The sequence below is a fragment of the Pomacea canaliculata genome, linkage group LG13 (genome assembly GCF_003073045.1).
Source record: "Pomacea canaliculata isolate SZHN2017 linkage group LG13, ASM307304v1, whole genome shotgun sequence".
Classification (NCBI taxonomy): Eukaryota; Metazoa; Mollusca; class Gastropoda; order Architaenioglossa; family Ampullariidae; genus Pomacea; species Pomacea canaliculata.
In genome coordinates this window covers 11,988,954-12,006,973 of record NC_037602.1, presented here as the reverse complement: position 1 = coordinate 12,006,973, position 18,020 = coordinate 11,988,954, and the positions used below count along the sequence as shown (strand labels likewise).

General features: G+C 37.7%; 1 protein-coding gene across 4 annotated transcripts in view; it reads right to left on the bottom strand.

Annotated features, from left to right (window-relative positions):
- The window catches only part of LOC112554184 (sodium channel protein 1 brain-like), a 57,646-nt gene that overhangs the window by 13,353 nt on the left and 26,273 nt on the right, over positions 1-18,020 (bottom strand). For all 4 annotated transcript variants that reach the window (XM_025221823.1, XM_025221822.1, XM_025221825.1 and 1 more), the window contains 9 exons: positions 16,060-16,297; positions 14,650-14,717; positions 12,767-12,867; positions 11,170-11,293; positions 9,123-9,296; positions 6,681-6,815; positions 3,960-4,132; positions 2,680-2,770; positions 1,565-1,618 (listed from right to left, as the gene is read on the bottom strand). In XM_025221823.1, the coding sequence (XP_025077608.1) occupies positions 1,565-1,618; positions 2,680-2,770; positions 3,960-4,132; positions 6,681-6,815; positions 9,123-9,296; positions 11,170-11,293; positions 12,767-12,867; positions 14,650-14,717; positions 16,060-16,297 (1,158 nt within the window). The remainder of the gene's footprint in view (positions 1-1,564; positions 1,619-2,679; positions 2,771-3,959; positions 4,133-6,680; positions 6,816-9,122; positions 9,297-11,169; positions 11,294-12,766; positions 12,868-14,649; positions 14,718-16,059; positions 16,298-18,020) is intronic.

The following is an 18,020-nucleotide window of genomic DNA, read 5'->3' as shown; positions in this document are numbered from 1 at the left end:
GTTGTTTGGCGTCAGAACCCGACGTCATATTATGACGCAATTTTAGATTGTAGGTAAGGAGAAAAGATTTTGGAAGACAGCAGACGGCTGAGAGAAGGGATTAGAGGTGGACGCAGTGTGCGGAGATTTCGCTTTGGAACTTGTGTGTTGTTCCCAAAAGAATTTATTCGTGGTTGTCAGCACGTGTCTGCCTAGACAGCACCTACCATTATAAGAACTGAAATATATTTGTTCACTTTATTTGTTCTTTTTTCTGCGCAATGAGCATTCTTCGGAATGGATACCTGCGCATTACAAATCGACATCATCATCATCATCATCATCATCATCATCATCAACTGGAACTTGTGAGTTGTTCCCTAAAGAATTTATTTGTGGACTTCGGCCAGGTGTTTGCCAAGACGGTACTTTCGATTTCTGGACCGGGAAAGGGAGGATTATACCAGGAAGTTTTTCTTACTTTGTTTCTCAGACGATTACTCCAGGCAGTGCATACGTGGTGTGAGTAAGTAGGAATTTAGAGAACTATTCAAAACAAAACAAAACAAAAAACAATCGACCATGCAATTTGATTTAAATGCCGCTGCGTGAAAGACATTCATACTGTATTTAATTCGCAATAATGTGTGTGTTTAATGTTGAATTATACAAATTTCGTTGCCCACATCAAATCTATGTGATATACGAGTGAAAGAACACGTGTGAATTGAATGCGTCCCTGACACACCAGAAGGGACAAAACAGCAACAAGGCTTCTCAGAAATTTGAAAAGTCTGTGTCACAAACAGATAGTAAGGAGATAACATAGTCCTCGTTAATACACCCTGTGGAAATGTTTAGTTCACATATATCTTCTAAGTGCCATAGACAAATACTCATTGTTGCCTGTCAACCAAAAAGTTAATGATCCATGACACTAGATGATGGTCAAGGGAAAATTCGTCAAGGAGTATAGCTAGTATATGTGGTTGGATGGGGAACAACAGTCATGCATGGGCATGTGGGTTCTCCAGGTGTTTGAACAAAGTATAAGCATAAATAGTTTGCCATCATCAATCATCAATCAATCAATCCATCATCAATCAATCATCATCCATCAATCCATCCTCCTCCATCATCAATCATCACTTCATTGGGACTGGTATGCTAATTGCAAGGGGTGAAGACATTTGTTACCAGCATTTAGAATCAGTGCTTTGATGATTGTATCCAATACTTTCATGACCAACAATGTTAATGCCACTGAGATGCTGAGCTGAAGCTTTCTTCGGAACTGGGACAACGGTAGACAATATCTAAGCAGCAGGAATTGACAGTGAATCCATAGAGTGTTGAAATAGGTGTTGCCACAATATGCCACCAAGTGCACACTGAAATGTAATATTCTGACACAAATACCATCTAGAAGCCTTCCCTATCTTTACTTGCTGAAACACCAGTATATAGTGGTACATGTATACATTAATCTTTTGAGACAGCAATCTGTAGCTATGAGTCTACCTGGGAAATAACAAAGTTCTGACACTGCAGCTACTAATGGAGGTAGTAGACAGTGAGTACTAACCTTAGTGGTATCAACAGCATCTTCTATTATTTCTCTCCATCCTTCAAATGTAGCCTACAAAACAAAACCAAAAAAATCACTCACACACACACACACACACATGAACACACTCTCTGACTAAAATGGACTAACAATCTACATTTATTTGAGAGAAAATGAGGTAGTCGCTCAGCCCCTCATCAAGTTAATGAAAGAAGAGAGGAACAGAGAATAAGAAGCATGGGTGTTAGGGGTTGGGATAAACAGAGATATGAAAACAAAACAAGAGGCAGACATGAGAGAAGAAAATAAGCGAGAAGTGGAAGCTCCACCTTGTAATGGAACTTACACCTCAGCAGAGAGTTCTTGTCTCATCTGCCACTCACAAAACCTATGCATCCCTTATACAAGCTAGGATGTTATTTTTTATGTAAATGCTCCACTAATGTGTAATTACTAGTTACATTCAAACTGACTAAAATAGCCATGACAATATTGCCAGGCCATAAATATGCTTGTAAAATGATCAATAGTAATTCTTTTAATATTTATAATAAGAAATGAAGATGCATTAAACACAGTATTCACATGTGATGCATGCAGATTCAGGGCTCTCTGAGCCTTGTATGTACGGGAATATACAAACTGATGTACTCTAGAATCTCTACTACCATCATAAACCTTACCACCCATGATAGAAAAGATCACCAAAACAAAATCCTCAAACCTTTAAATGTGTCTACAGTAGATAGAGACAGGACACATAAGTTTTATAAACAACTTTTAACCCTGATGGCTATGTAGGGGTGGGCTAGCCGTCTCTCCACTCTCACTTCCAAAATCAAAAAGACTGTTTCAGCTGTAAAGCTACACTACTTATTCTAAAGCCATACGCAGCTGGCATGAGAAAGGAACAGTGCTGGCAGCCGTTCGACCCCTACCCTCTACAAACAAAGACATAACTCAGTACACAAGGGACAGTCCTGGGAGCTGTTCGATCCCTACCCTCTACAAACAAAGACATAACTTAGTGCACTACGAGAGTGCTACGAACTTAAATCAAAATCAAAAATCAAAATAAAATCAAAACAGACTTTATTGTCTGTCTAGGAGACCCAGGACAGAAATGAACATACCACTTGAAATAGCGCAAGAAATCCATTCAGAATATTGTCAAAATTGATGTCTGAGTTTTTCCAAGTGTAATTTTTGGCCATGCACATTGACCTGCAACAAATATAGCAGTAAATATTAATTAATTAGTAAATTTAAGAAAGATAGTTCATTTAATATTGATCAGGGTATCCTAGAGGCATTTAAGAATCATTACAGGAAATCTTTGCTCTGTTCAGTCTTGAATACAGAGTTAAATTAATTTTACAAGAAATTAGACAATAAAGGTTTAATTTTCTTGTGTTCAGAAAGTTAGGTTGACATACCAAGCTTGATTTTTCTAAAGTCAAATTGTTCCCTAATGTGATGAAGAATAACAAAATCGTCAATGACAATTCAAGTGAAACCCCAAGAAAAAACAGTTGCAAATGATTTTCGGAGGACGCTTAAGAAGTCCGTGGATTTGAAGTTGTCGACAGAGAAGTGATCAAACAATGAATGTTCTCTGATAAGGATCAACCATGATTCATAATGCCATTATTATGTTGGAAGCCATTCAAAGTGCCGATTTACTTGAAGAAAGTAATATTGAGGTAAATGAGGATGAATCTTTTGAAAAGAAAGTTTCACTTGCAGAAAAGCTGAATTGAGCAGAAATATTACTCAACTTTGTTCAGCAAGAAGTGGATTCAAATTTTAGTGATATCGTATCACTTTGCAAACTATGTATGTAAATAAAATTGAAACAATGCAAGAATACAAGGCAGCCTCTCCTGTCATATCTGTTCAAGAAATTTCTTTAAACAACACCTGAAAGGGCAAAAATTTCACAGTACTGTGACTATAGTATCATTTGTGTTTGTTTGAAATAAAAATATCAATTATCCTTGATTTTTGATTATCCAGACAAGAGGTGCCAGTCACTATATTGGATAATAGAAGTACCACTGTGCAAGGAATATAACAGTCTGGGTGCATTTTGTGAAGAACAAAGACAATAGAAGATCAACAGAAGATTTGTTGACCCTTTATCAGATGTTTTGTAAAAATACAATAATGATGTAAGCTTTTATAATGTTGTATCAATGGCAGAAAAGCTGAACTGAGGTGTAAATTGTAATATTGACAGTTTAGTGAAAAGAATAGAAGACCTTATCAGAATGAAATGAAGTTTGATGCTAAGTGTTTATAAAACACAAACACACATGGCAGTAATACACACCTATATTCAATATTTACAAAAGCATGAATCCAGCAATGTACATGATAACAAAAATGCACAATTCATTTATGTGTAGAATACCTGTTGGGAATAATGCTATGATTAAGCCTGTTTCCTTCATCATCGAGACACTTGTAGAACATTCCAGCATATAATTCCACTCCACTAACACCGAACATAATCCAGAATATCAAGCTCACAAGGAAGGCGTTTATGATAGCTGGTATGGCATTCATGATAGCGTTGACCAAAACCTGCGTAACAAAGCAAGTATCAAATTCTTAATGGCCTATTGAATGTGACATGCAGGTTTCTTTTGAGACAAAACAACATGTGTTAATAACAGTGATACAGAAGATGAATGCCTAGTACAAAAAAGTTTCTACCAGATTTCATGTAGAAAGGTGTAACACATTCAGAAGGCATTTGAATGTCCTTCAGCAACTGTTTAATAAAATCCTTAAAGAAGTACTTTTCAGCCCCAACAATTGTTAGCATATATAGATCTTTAGCTGACAGTCAACTTATTTAATAATAATAAATGCAAAATTTGTAAAGTGCATACTCACACTCCTAAGAAGGAAGCTCTTAGCGCTTAAGAACAAGAATGAAACATATGAGCAATAAAAGAATAAACAGCCGTACTCCACAAAGAATAAAATTAAATATAGAAAACACAAAGAGGAACCAAATAACAAGAACAAGAGCTGAGAGTAACATTGTGAGTACAGTGCAATATCAGCACCCAGTGACTGAAGTTAGGAGTGCCATTAGAACAGTCTCAAGTGTGAGTAGTGTTAACAGAAACCTTCATTTAGTATAATTTGGATAATTAGAGTTGTGATGTAATTATGAGTGATATTTTGGGATATATATTGAGCGATTATTTCTTTTCCTTTTGAAATCATGTATAATTTTACGTATCAAGCATACCACATTTTTTTCTTATTTAAAGTTGGATAGAGCCTGCAAAGAGGCAGATTTGTCTGTCTTGTTTATGACAAAAAAGAATATGCGAATGTCTGGGCAACTGCATGAGTGTTGAATGCACATGTGACATAAGTACATGCACACCTCCACACAAAATTGGTGTTTATACCAAGCCACACACTAAGGCCGTATGACAGCAAGGCAGCTAGCCTTGTAAACAAATGCCACATGCAGAGAAAGAACACTGTGTCAGAGATGAGTTGAGTTGGATAGCTAGATGGAGGCAGAACTATTGAGGCACTTGTAACATAGGATGTTGACTTTGTATTAAATGTGCTTAGAAGCTGGGAGCCAGTAGAAGGCAGCAAGAAGTGTAGTGATGTAATGGTCCCAGTGGCTCGTGAAAGATAAAAGTTAATGGAGGAGACCCCTACAGTACTGAGTGAAGCTTTTCTTCAATGAAAACACTGGCCAGGGCTCAATGCCTATGTCTTTGCAATGAAGACAACCAATTGGTTGAAGGGTGTCAGGTGTGGTCTTGCTTGGAGAGGAGATGGGTGTCACCAAAGTCTTGTTTGTTCCGTCACTCTCACTCTTTGAAGCTCAACCATCACTCCAAGTTTTCAATCTACTGAGAAATGTCTCACTGGTTAGGTTCATTGTGAGCACTAGAAAGCAATAGCTTCAATAAATATTCACAATTCTTCACAGTCGGTCAAGTCTGCTGATTAGTAATGGTGACAAAGATGTTAGATGCATGAACACCCTGGTAACATACAGTCAATAGTACAGCAAACTCCCTTGCAACAATACCAGCAGGCAGAGTAACATAAATATCTACATAACACAGTCTCACGTAGTATGTGGTCATCAGCATGTGGCCTTCTTTAATTGTTGTCTCCCCAATTCTTGACCATCTGACATCTGCCAGTCCCACAATGCCCTGCTGGTATCTTTCTGGTTCATGGATGAGCTTTTTCATCTTGCCACACTGGTGTAATGTGCGGACATTCCACGTACCAATGGAAGATCGTTCTTTTGGTAATTTGAGGTATTTCAGGAGTACTGGTGGTTTAATTCCAACTGGAGTTAGGTTGTTGAATGATTTTTGATTATTCTAGAAGCATGTTAATATGGAGTTAATTATAGTTATTATTCTTGAGTTTTACCCAGTTAGAGTGAACCTTACCAGAGTTGATTTTATTGTATGTTAATAATACCCCCACCCTGGCTGTGATCATTTTGCCAGCTGGCATTAATTTTGTTCTCCCTATTGTTATGTGCCAAACATTGCTTCTCTATAGATGGCTTTTAATCATAGTGGGGTTTTACTGTTGTCTTGTGAAAGTCTTTTGACCAGGCATCATTTAGAGTTGAACTGGTGGGGGTGGGGTCTAATGCAATTGTTGTGTTCTCTCTTGAAAGATCCATTCGTCTGTGACAGTATGTCAGGGGTGTCCATTATCAGCTGCACTTCCTAACATCTTTTTAGTAAACATCATGCAAGAAACCCTGCAAGGCCATGACACATTTATTTCCGGTGGTGGGAGAGCCTTATGTGAACTACACTTTGCAGACAGCCCAGGTCTGATAGCAAGTACCAACAGCTAGAGAGCTGCAAAACCTTACCAACAGACTGACAGTGAGATTGGGTATGGAATGGAGACAAAAGCACTGACAAAACCAAAAACAAGACTTGCCAGGCTGGAAATCTGCTATATGTATCTAAGCAGGCTAAAAAAACTTTTTGTTAGGCATTTATCAGAAACCTTACCATAGTACTATGGAGTGATAACTGCATAGCTTCAGAAGAGAATCAATTGTAAAGTTAAATTATTCATCCTTCTTTATCTATAAATTTCTTTCACTTACCTTCATACCCCAGATATGAGAAATAATGCGTAAAGGCCTTAATGCAAGAAGGCATCTGACAGAACGGACAATGGTAGAAGAACTAAAAACTGATACAGAGGTCCAGTACTGCAGAAAGATGTTAAGCAGGGAAGCCTGTCGTAAAAACATACATGAAAAGTTATCAACTACATAGTTATACAATAAGAAAATGTATATAGTAGTATGGAATAAAGTAAGCGCGCGCACACACACACACACAAGCATGGAGAGATGGGCAACATATATATATAGGCGGTTGAGGGGACCCACTGGCTGAGTGACGACCTGTGACCAAAGGAGAGCAGGAGGGGATTGCATGGGGGAAGCTACTGGCCTGGCGGTGACCTGGTCAGGAGAGCAGGAGGGGGTTGCCTAGGAACAGGATGGGGGGAATACGGAGTTGAGTGTTAGGAGGATAAAAGGATGGGCGAGAGTTGGAGGGGACAGCATAGAGGTGGGAGCATCATTCCATCAAGGAGTTTAAGCATTTTCTCTGTGTATGCTATGGCTTAGCTGGAACCATCAACTGGCCTTAGAGTAAAAGCACCTGAAACCCACCACAGTGTTGACTTGTGTTCATTACTAAGGTGAGAATGGGCAAGCACCCCCATCATGTACCCTGCTACAGTTAGATTTCAAGAAGTTTGAACTATCATTGAAAATGGAGGGGCAGGTTGGGTGAGGGAGAGGATGTCCTGGGAGTAACTTTAAGTCCAGCCACACACAGACAGCACCACAAGTCTGCCTCATGTTTTGCACCCTTTTCCGTAAGTCAGAAGTACTGCACCATATGTTCAGGAAAACTTCAGCAGAGCTCAGAGACAAGTACTCTCAAGCATATTTGTTACATGTTTTCTACTTTATTATGCTGACTTTCATGCTAACTTTTTATTGTTATTTATTTAAGTATTAAAAGCACTTGAAAGAGAAATATTCAGAGAATGTTTCAGAGCTGAGCATGGGTAGGATGATTTATTGATTTATGGCACTGACAAATTAGTATCTTGTAGAATCTCTGTCACAGCAAATTATCATGCATCCTGGGAATGAGGATTAGAAAATTTGACACTCTTTGACATATATATTTATAAAGCCTAGATGCCAAAATAGGAATATTGGTACTTTTAGATAAACGAGGAAAACACAGAGAATTTAAGATGCCGCAGGTTTCTTGTCCACATTGATAAGCAATCAAATGTGTATGTGCTGGTCTTTATTTAGTAAGGAAATAGCAATTTTTAAATTTCTGTTGAGCATTTGGCTTATTTGTTAATTTATTTAATGAAAGGGATGTATGACATGCTTTGTAGTTTGTAAAAAGTTACAAATTCTTATGTCTTCAGTTGCTGGTCACCCATATATACATACATGTCCTACCTAGCTATTTACAAATGTTGAAATAACGACAAATTTAAGTTTAGCTCAGCTTCACTGAGAATATAAGCAATGTAGCTAAGTTTAAAAAAAAAACCACTTCTGATTGTCGCAACTTGACCCACAAGCACATACATAACAGTGGAAAGCTTTCTGAGTCTAAAATGAGCTTCCCAAAACTTCTACTCTCATCCAATATAAATTATTACGTTTGTGCAGCATGTATTATATCACTTAGAATTTTACTGGCCTTGCCAGCTTCTGTAGAAAGTTGAAATTAATTAACAATTATCTGTCAACCTAGTTGCAGGAAGGTTTAATTGGGCTGGCCAGGGTATCCAATGATCAAGACTTGGCGGTTTCTCTAGATCAGAAAGAGAAGCTCCCATTGCATAGCAAAAAGCAAAATATGTGAGGTTTTACATCTTATTTGATGACCAGAATATAAATTAATTGTTAATGTTTATAACTGATTGACTTTTGTGAGGTGAGAGTACAGCACTGGTCTTTTACCTAGGGAGCAATATTGACCATGACACTAGCAGCAATAAATTAATGATTAATAATATGTATAGATATACAGACTTTTATGATGGCAAAATAATAAAAATAAATTGAAAAAAAGCATGCTTGCATGCACAATGCACACACTACAAGCACCTAAAACAGCAACGTGTGTATAACCATAAATGATAACTGAGATATGTCTCTGGTTCATCAGGATCTTCAGTTTCTATCCAAAAGCTTCCTTCAGTACATCAATTATCTAGGTCCCCCTTAAATCCCAGTCAAAACTGGTTTGGCTTGCCAGTTGGTATGGTCAACACATACTCCTAATAATTCTAATCCTAACCTAACCCACATCCATACAACCCTGACCTTAACTCTATCTAGTTCCTTACTTCCCCCAAATGTCAGGTACACATTCATGTATGTGCGCACACAAGTGGAGCTGTAAAAAAGAAAGAGAGGAGCCTACAAAAGCATCAAAATTATGACGAATAATGGTATATATTTCTTCAAAGCTGAATCTCATGGATAACTAACCACACAAACGAAGAAGTCTAGTAAGGTCCATGAAGTGGTAAAGTATTTGTAGCAACCAAAGGCTAGTAAGGAAAGCAGGACCTCAACCAGGAATATGGCAGAGAAGATGATGTTCATGATATTCAGAACATATTCAAGAAAAGGTCTTTCCACCAGGTAGAAATCTTCAAAGGCCTGACAAAAATAAGAAGTGCAGTGCATAAATAATGAGTCACATTACACAAAAATAAAATAAAAATTACAATAACATTGAAGCAAAGAACATTCATTAGCCCAAAATATTTAAATATAAATTAATAGCAGAATAATTTTTTCTTCAAAGCTAATATTTATAACACATATACTGCTAAAAACAATGGAAAAGCCATCTTCATGTTCTCTACATTTTTATTAATCATGTTTGTGCCCAAAATGAGCAATTCCATCAAAATCATTTTTGGTGAATTTGTTGTGTGGGTGAATGAACAAACCGTAAGAATTTGATGCCAGTTCAGTTTGGTCTTGCACGTACTCACTACTGCAGTCAAAAAAAAAAGGTTACTGAACCCACAAAAAAATGCTTGCACTTGCAACATATTCATAGGACTAGGCAGAATTGAAAGGTAGAAAACACGCCATGCACATGCAAGCCCTGTTCACTGTCAACTCAGTAATTTTAGAGCCCTGGGAGGGTTTATTGCTGGTTTCTATGCGCCTTTTTAAGAACGCCTCAGAGACAACGATTCAGTACTGTCAACTAAGGTAGGATCATAGAAGGGCTGCAGGAGGGTGTAGGTGTTTGAGAAATTGGTTGCTGGTTTGGAGTTGCTCACTCTGTCATTCAAGAGACCACTACAATGCAACAGGAAGTGTTGCTGAGTGAAGACAACCCGCATGCCACAGTCAACTACCAGACAGCAGGACAGATTCACTGTTCTGTTGGCTTTAAGACAGAAAACAGCCATTGCCAGCATGCTTATGGAACAGTTACAAGCAGCCGCCATTGTAACTGTCAGAAATCTTTGGTCAAGGCGACCCACTGTCTGCCCTGTCCTGACACCTGCACACTGTGCTGCTCGTCTTGCATGGGCATGATGCTATCTGGCATGGACAAAACAAGTGGGCTGAAGTCCTCTTAATTGATGAATCTCGCTTTGCCAGGTCCTTCCACAACGGCTGAATCTGCATCATAAAACAACAGGAACAGCATTACCACAACCCCACTGTGGTGAAGCGTGATTGGTATGGTGGTGGATCCATCATGGTGTGGGGTGGGGGGACAGCCTACAGAACTCCCCTCTACCTTGCACAAGGCAACCTGACAGGCATGGCATACAGAGATAACATTTTACAACCTCTGGTACTGCCAGCAGTGCAGGCCATTGAACTAGGTGCTGTTGTTCAGGATGACAGCGCCAGACTGCACAGGGCCAAGGTCATAAATGACTTCCTGCAGCAGTATCAAGTCAACTGCATTGACTGGCCTACCTGTTCTCCAGATCTGAATCACACTGAACATCTGTGGGATGACCTGGGCCATCGACTCAGAGCCAGCCACCCCCCACCAGCAGTTGACCTCAATCCACTGTTCCAGTTTCTTCAGCAGGAGTGGCAGGCAATTCCTCAAAGGACAGAACATTGGTTCAGCCCATGAAACAATGGTGCCTTGCCTGCATTCATACCAGTGGTGGACACATACAAGATGATATTAACTTTCTTCTTTTCTGATATCACTTTACTGAATTTTAAAAACATGGGTAATGGCAGTCCAAGCTCAAAACCTTGTTTAAAATGATTTGTTAGAATGAAACTAATGTTTCATTTAATAAATAATGAAATGCTTTGATTCAATGTTATCATCTGTGTTCATTGGCTTGAATCAGTGATTAACTATATAACTGGCTTTTCCATTGTTCTGAGCAGTATATTAACAAAATTTAGCTTTATGAAACAGAGATGTGTGCACAGACTTCATAGTGCACATAAAATAAAAAGAGCTTACAGCACTGAAGAGGCTTCTAAAAATCAAGTGACAAAGATGAGCCTTATGTGAGTAGAAGTTAATTACCAGAGATGCACTGCTGGCAAATATGATAAGTATAACAATGGTCTCATAGATTGTACTTTCGACAATGGTAAGAGCAAGCATACGAAGCCTTCTCCAATGGTTCTCGCAAGGGCTGCTGCTCTTTCTGAAGCAAAAAAAATGTTATTTTCTAAAATTTTATGCTTCTTAAAGAAAAAAAATTAAACATTTCCAAGTATTACTTTTTATCGTGGTTTCTTAATCCTAAAGTATGTAAAAAATGAGTATCGTCTATTCAAGTTGCTGTGTTTTACGTACAAGGCAGAAGTTAAATCCATGTTTCCAGAATTTAAGTATTTGGTAGGAAATTATTATATCATGGCATATACTGCATTTTAATCAAAATGTCACTAAATTGTACTTATTTAATGCTTTGCCATAATGATGCTGTAATGTTGGCACAAAAATAAGTTGTTTTCAAAATACATACACCTATACAATAACGAAAATAATAATCACGCAAAATTTAGATTTCTTAAATACAAATGTTTTATTGCACATTAGCCTTTTTGACTTAAATGACTGGATATACAGTTACAACATTTGTGACAAATGGGTCATAAAGCAATTATTTTCTCAATAAGTATGGGATCTAAAAAAATATTTAACATTTTATTACTTAGAGAGATAGAGTTTGAATATTACTCTTCACTTTTTGTTGTGGGAATCCCTTTCAAAATGGACAACTAGAAGCTGTGTCTTTAATAGGGTACTCAGCAGACACATTTTCTGCAATTTAAGACTACTAAAACAATGGTCACTTTATTTAGCTGTTAAAAGAGCAAAACTAGTGCCAAAGTAATCCTTGAATGGACAAACATTTCTTATGTTGTCTATTCTCATTTTTTACTGTATTTCAGCAGCCCGACCATTCAAAAATATGGGCAACAAAAGTAACTAATATGATGCATTCTGCATGTATTATTTGCATAACCTGTGAATAGATGATAAGATAGAAGGCTTCTGAAGATATTCAAGTCACATAAAAAAATCATCCCTATACTGTAAATTACGAATTCTTTTGAAAATATGTGCTGGATGTGACAGCAAAGACTGCAAATCTACGAATGCGACTGCAACACCTATGAATTAGAGAAATTATTAAATGGCTTAACAGTAATGTAGAAACTATATAAGCTGTACCTGAAGGCCACCCCAACACCCAGAAAAAAATTGACAAATGTATGTAAACTAGAGACTCTGAATTGTGACACTTAAAAACGTTCATGCAGAATTAAGTCTGTTTCTTATCCTTCTTTAGAAAGTTAATGCAGAGATTAACCAGTGAAAATAAAAATATGTTTGTAATTTCTTTTAAACAAAGCAGTAAGTATTTAAGGCATTTAAATTGTAAGTTTGATATGGTTAGGTCTGGCAGTCATGAGCATGCTTGCTGAATAGATAGGTTAAAAAAAAGTTTTAGTGACAATGGGTCTAGGAGGTGCTCATAAATCTGATGCAATTTTTTAATATCTAAAATAATCTTCATCAAAAGAGATGTTTTTTTTATAAAATTAATAGAAAAATTTAGCTTGAACATTCTGCAGTAGCTGTAGAAGGCAAAAATTTGGGGACAAACTGTTGAGATGGTGCACCGCTTTCCACATCTCTTTCTTCCTGTCTCTCGAAGAATGCACTGCTGTCTGATTCATCAGCTGAGATAAATTCCAAGTCCTTTTTCTAAAATAAACAAAAATTAATCATAAAACATTTTTATATTCTTTGATACTAAGCCACTTATAAAAGATTAAAGTACAAAAAGTACATTTTTTACTCACAAAAAAGTTCAAGCCAGACAGAAAATAACTTTCAGAAACCAACTGCAACTTTTCATGTTGTAAAATTTGAATTTTATCATCTGAAGAAAACTCTCGAAGTCTGTTACTGGTTTCTCTAAGCTACATTTCCAGCTACTGTTGCCCATGGTAATCTTCCATCACATCCTTAATATGTCAAAAGCTGTCTGCGAAATGAATTCTGAAATTCACAAGTGCAGACCAGAAGCAGAATTGCCTCTCAAAACCATTTTAACACAGCACTATGATGGTACTTCACACAATAACTGGCATCCATCAAGGGTACCTCTTTTTTTCTGCAAGAAATCCTTGTAGGAGGCCCATATGCAAGCATTATCAAGCATCAGGTTTACTACCGATTACAGTCTGCACAAGTCCCTCATAGTTGCAATCCTGCTTCATGGATGTGAAACAAAGACTACATGTATTTGACAATACAGAGAAGAGAATCCAGCTTTTCATGAACTAGTGCCAGAGGAAGCTGATCCAGCTCTCTCACAGAGAACATAAGGCCAATCACTTTGTAGGTAGTTTAGTTGCGACACTCACAGGACAACAGGATCCTTTTATTTGCAGCAGTAAAATGAGTTAGCCAGTTTTGTTCAGCCATGGAACCCATTGTAAAACTCTAAGGCTGTCCTTGAAGGTACCTTAGAAGGAGGTTTATGTCAAGGTAATCAGAAGAACTAGTCTACAAATATAAATAAGTGAACTGGTCATTCTGTGCAAGACCTACTCTTCACTTGACAAACATGAGTAGTAGGACTTGTCAGCTGCTGCATCTAGCCAATGTGTCCCCCTCCCAACCTGACGACCAGTACCCATGGATCAATGTAACTGCTACCAGTTGTAGCAAAAAAAAACAAAAAAAAAAAAAAAAAAAAAAAACAACAAAAACGATAATTGGTGCTGAAGACTTTGTGATCCATTTGATGACACTAGATGAAACATGGTTTCACAATCATAATCCCATGAAGGTACAATCCAGAGAATGGTGACTTTGAATGGTCCCCATTCTCCCCACAGATGTTCCATGTTCAGATATCAGCCAGAATCAAAGCTTCCCTGTTTGGGGCAAGGTGATATCCTCATTAAAGGTACCTTTATAAAGCAAGATAAGTAGCACCTTCTGGTAGGTAAGTTGTAGCATTTAGGATATTATTGGTGGCCCCTAGCCATTTCCTGTTTCTGCACCTCCCTAATACCTCATTAGTTGTTGGAAGTAATACCTCTTTGATACTTCTAGCAAGGATATCTACAATGCAGTCCCAGTTGTTCAGGTAGCAGATATGACCAGCTTGGGTCTTAAAAGTCTTAACATTTCTGGATTATTCAATTCCTCTATGTCAAAGTGGATAGAAGGGTTAAAAAGAAGGAAGTGGTTTCTTTTTGCAAGACAATTTGTCAGCCCACACCACCTACAAACCTAGCAAAAATCAAGGATAAAAGATTTGAGTTGTTAAGACTACCTGACCTATTCCTGGACATTGCTCTTTCAGCCTAGCAGCACTTTCTTGTGTCCAAGAAACACTTGAAAGGGATGAAATTTGCTTCTGATCAGGTCACTGGTGCCACAGATGCCTTGTTTACAAACGTGGAAAGATACCTTCATATAACCAGTAATAATATACAATAATACTCCTAATAATAATTTTAATTTGCTTACTTTTCTATCCTTGTCTGCACATGTTCCGAAGACATGATCCACTTCTTTCTTAGTAATTTGCTGACGATCTGTCCACATATACCGATTAGCTCCAAGAGGTCACACACACACATATATATATAATAATAATAATACTGGCAACAACAGCTGAATTTGTAGAACCCATCTCCTCACATTGAAGATGAGTTTAATGGCTTTTGCATGAAAGATAACCAACAAACTGTGAGTTAACCATGCAATAAAGAAATACAACAATTGGCAAACAGATAATGCTGCAGCAAACATAGATAAAGTACACAGACATGGATAAGGAACTGAAGAGTGAGCAGGTTGGGGGTGGGTGGGTTGGTGCAACTAAAGTTAAATCATGGCAAGGCAACTAGCCCAGTAAACAGATGCCACATGCAGAGAAAGAACAGCATGCCTGAGGTAAGCAGAGGAGTTAAGTGGATTATGAAAGCTTCAGATGTTGTAGTTTAAAGAGAAAAAGGCAGAGAATTCAAAATGGTAGGGCCAGAGAAAAAAATTGAATGCATCAGTACAATAATAATAATTTGTATAGCAGATATTCACATTCCTAAGGAACGTGTTTTTAGTACTTAAGAAGAAGAACGAGACATGGACAACATATGAGGGACAGAAGAACAAACAACATATGAACTACAGAAAAATAAACAGAAGTACCAATGATGAACAAAAAAACAATACAGAAAATGCAGGGAGGAACCAAGTCACAAAGACTGGGAGTATCCTGATTTAGCAATAGGAAGAAGAGCAGGGAAGTCACAATAAGTGGATAGTGGGGAAGGGTATGAAAAGGGATTAGCATTGTGGGAACTGCTGTTAGGAGTAAGTATTAGGGAAGAGGTGTGTTTTCAATGCACATTTAAAGGATTCAATAGTGGGTAGGTGGTGGATATAGAAAGGGCTGTTAAAACAAATGCTATGCTTGAGCTTTGTCATTATACATCTGTATATCAATTATTATGTATTGCAGCAGTTAAAATTATTTTTAATAGCCTTTTTCATGAGTCAAATGTTTCTTCTACTTTATTTTCTTAAGTTTTTATTTCTAAATATCTTTCTCCCATTTGTTGATCACATTTTAGTGGTGAAGTGTGTTTTGTGTGTTATAGTTTGTCATTGTAAGGTAGTGTTTTTATGTTAAATTTGTGTTTTTATTATTTGCTGGTCACCGCTGAGAGTGCCAACTGCTTTGGTTTTGATGTTATGCAAAACAAATGTTCAGTTAAATGCATGGCTAATGCAAGTATGTATCGAGCATTATCATCCTCAATGACTAAAACAATATGAAACTGATAAGGCAAGCACATCTTTTTGGGCACACCTACTCTATGACAAAGAATTACTCAGTTTCAATAGGATGAGTAAACTGCAGCAAACTCTAACCTCTTTCTATCAGCACATTGATCTGTTCATCTGGTTCCAAACCGTGACCATTCGGCAAGTATGGCTTGTTGATCTTAACTGTAACTTTGTTGTTACATAGTCTGTTGCAGAAGGCACTACATCCATGCTTAATCTGTCTATATAAACTTCTTTTCCTCATATCCTTTCCTCTGGCTCTTTCTTGACTGTCAACTTTTCCAAATGAATTCAGCAGTAGGGCCAGAAAGAGATTCAGTACCTGAAGGACAGAATATGAAGTGTATAAAGGTGGGTCAGACATCAACTAATTCTTGCAGCTGTAGTATCAAACCTGCTAACTTCAAGAATATTATTTCATAAATAACTGGGATACTGTCAAACACAAACACCTCTCTGCGTAGACTTTATACGATTTGTGCAAAATTTTGTTTCACATTCATTACACCTATATCAATAGTTACTTTTGAATGAGCATGATCAATAAAAACAATCATCAAAGTGCAAAGGGAAGGAATCACTAAATTTCATTCAGCACAACCACCAATCTCTTTGCAACCGTTATCCACAGGACTGGTAGATCTATAAGATCATTGGTTCTCAACTGGTGATCTTGGAGGACATTAGCATCTGTCTTCAGCTGTAAGCTGTTGAAGTCTTCACAGTATTCAGTACTTCAGTTAAGTGCAGTGCGCAGTGCTCTCTGCAATAAGGTGCCCATTACTATCTTCAATGACTCACGCTTTTGCTTGGTATGTCTTGGTAAGGGTCTTCAGTAATTGTGTTATTTTGCCGTTCCTTCATGTCATTGCTACTTAATCCAGTCTTCCTTATTTATACAGTTCTGATGTTTGCAATTTTGCACTTGGCCACTGCTCTTGGATTGCATTTTCTCTTTCTTCAGAGCCCTCCTTGATCTCAGAGATCTAGACTATCATTTACTTCTTGTCTCCCTAGCACCTCTATCAACAGCACCTCTGCTGTTCAGAGTAGCACTTTGATACTTCCAGCAAAGGTGTCTACATCAACCTACTATTAGGGGTTAGGGTAGCAAATTTACCTCCCACTTGGGCCATGAAATTTTGGCAAAATCTGAGTCTCTCAGCCTTAGGAACAAAGTGAATTCAGGGGTTTAATGGCATTTCATCTTAAGATTCAATTTCTCACTCGTTAAGACAAGATCATGGTCACTGTCTGTACCTGTAGAAATCTTTGCTTTAGCTTTGGTGATAATGAATTTGAAATGCCTTGGCCATTCCTTGCCAAGAAATAAGGTATTGAATATAGACAGTTTGTGGTTCTGTGAAAACTCTTGGGATCATAGGCTCTTGTCATTTGATTCTTCATTTGCAGTTTACAATCAGTTTATTACATGCAATTTTTTCCCGTGATATCAAATTTATGTCTGCATGTGATATAACTATAGTGTAGCCTGTTTACAAAAAAACCCCTACAAATAACAACTGTAATTCTGATGAGTTATTGGGCTATGTTCAACATATCCCCTTCACCTACCCCTCAAAAACTGTGCTGTCAGTTCCTAAAATTAAGCATGTGCTTAATGGCTAGGACTATGGGAACAATGAGTAACAATGCACATCTTCGCCGACTACAAGAAAACAATACTGCCAACTAATGTGGCCACCCTCTCTCATAGGCTGATTGAGTTTTATGGTCAACTGGACTGGGATAATACCACACTATTGACAGCCACAGCCCCTGTATCCCCACTACCAGCTTTCTTTATTATAATTGCACGAGGTGCACAACCTATTCTGGCAACTGAACTGCAAAGTAGGCCCTGACAGTGTGTCTTCTGAGGCACTGTAACAACCAACTCTCTTCTATTTTCACTGACATCTTCAAGACATCCTTCCAGCTCTCTATTACCCCCACTATTTTAAAGCATCAGTTATCATACCTGTCCAAGACCAGAGTGACATCATTAAACGATTATAAAGCACTGGCCTTGGCACCTGTTGTAA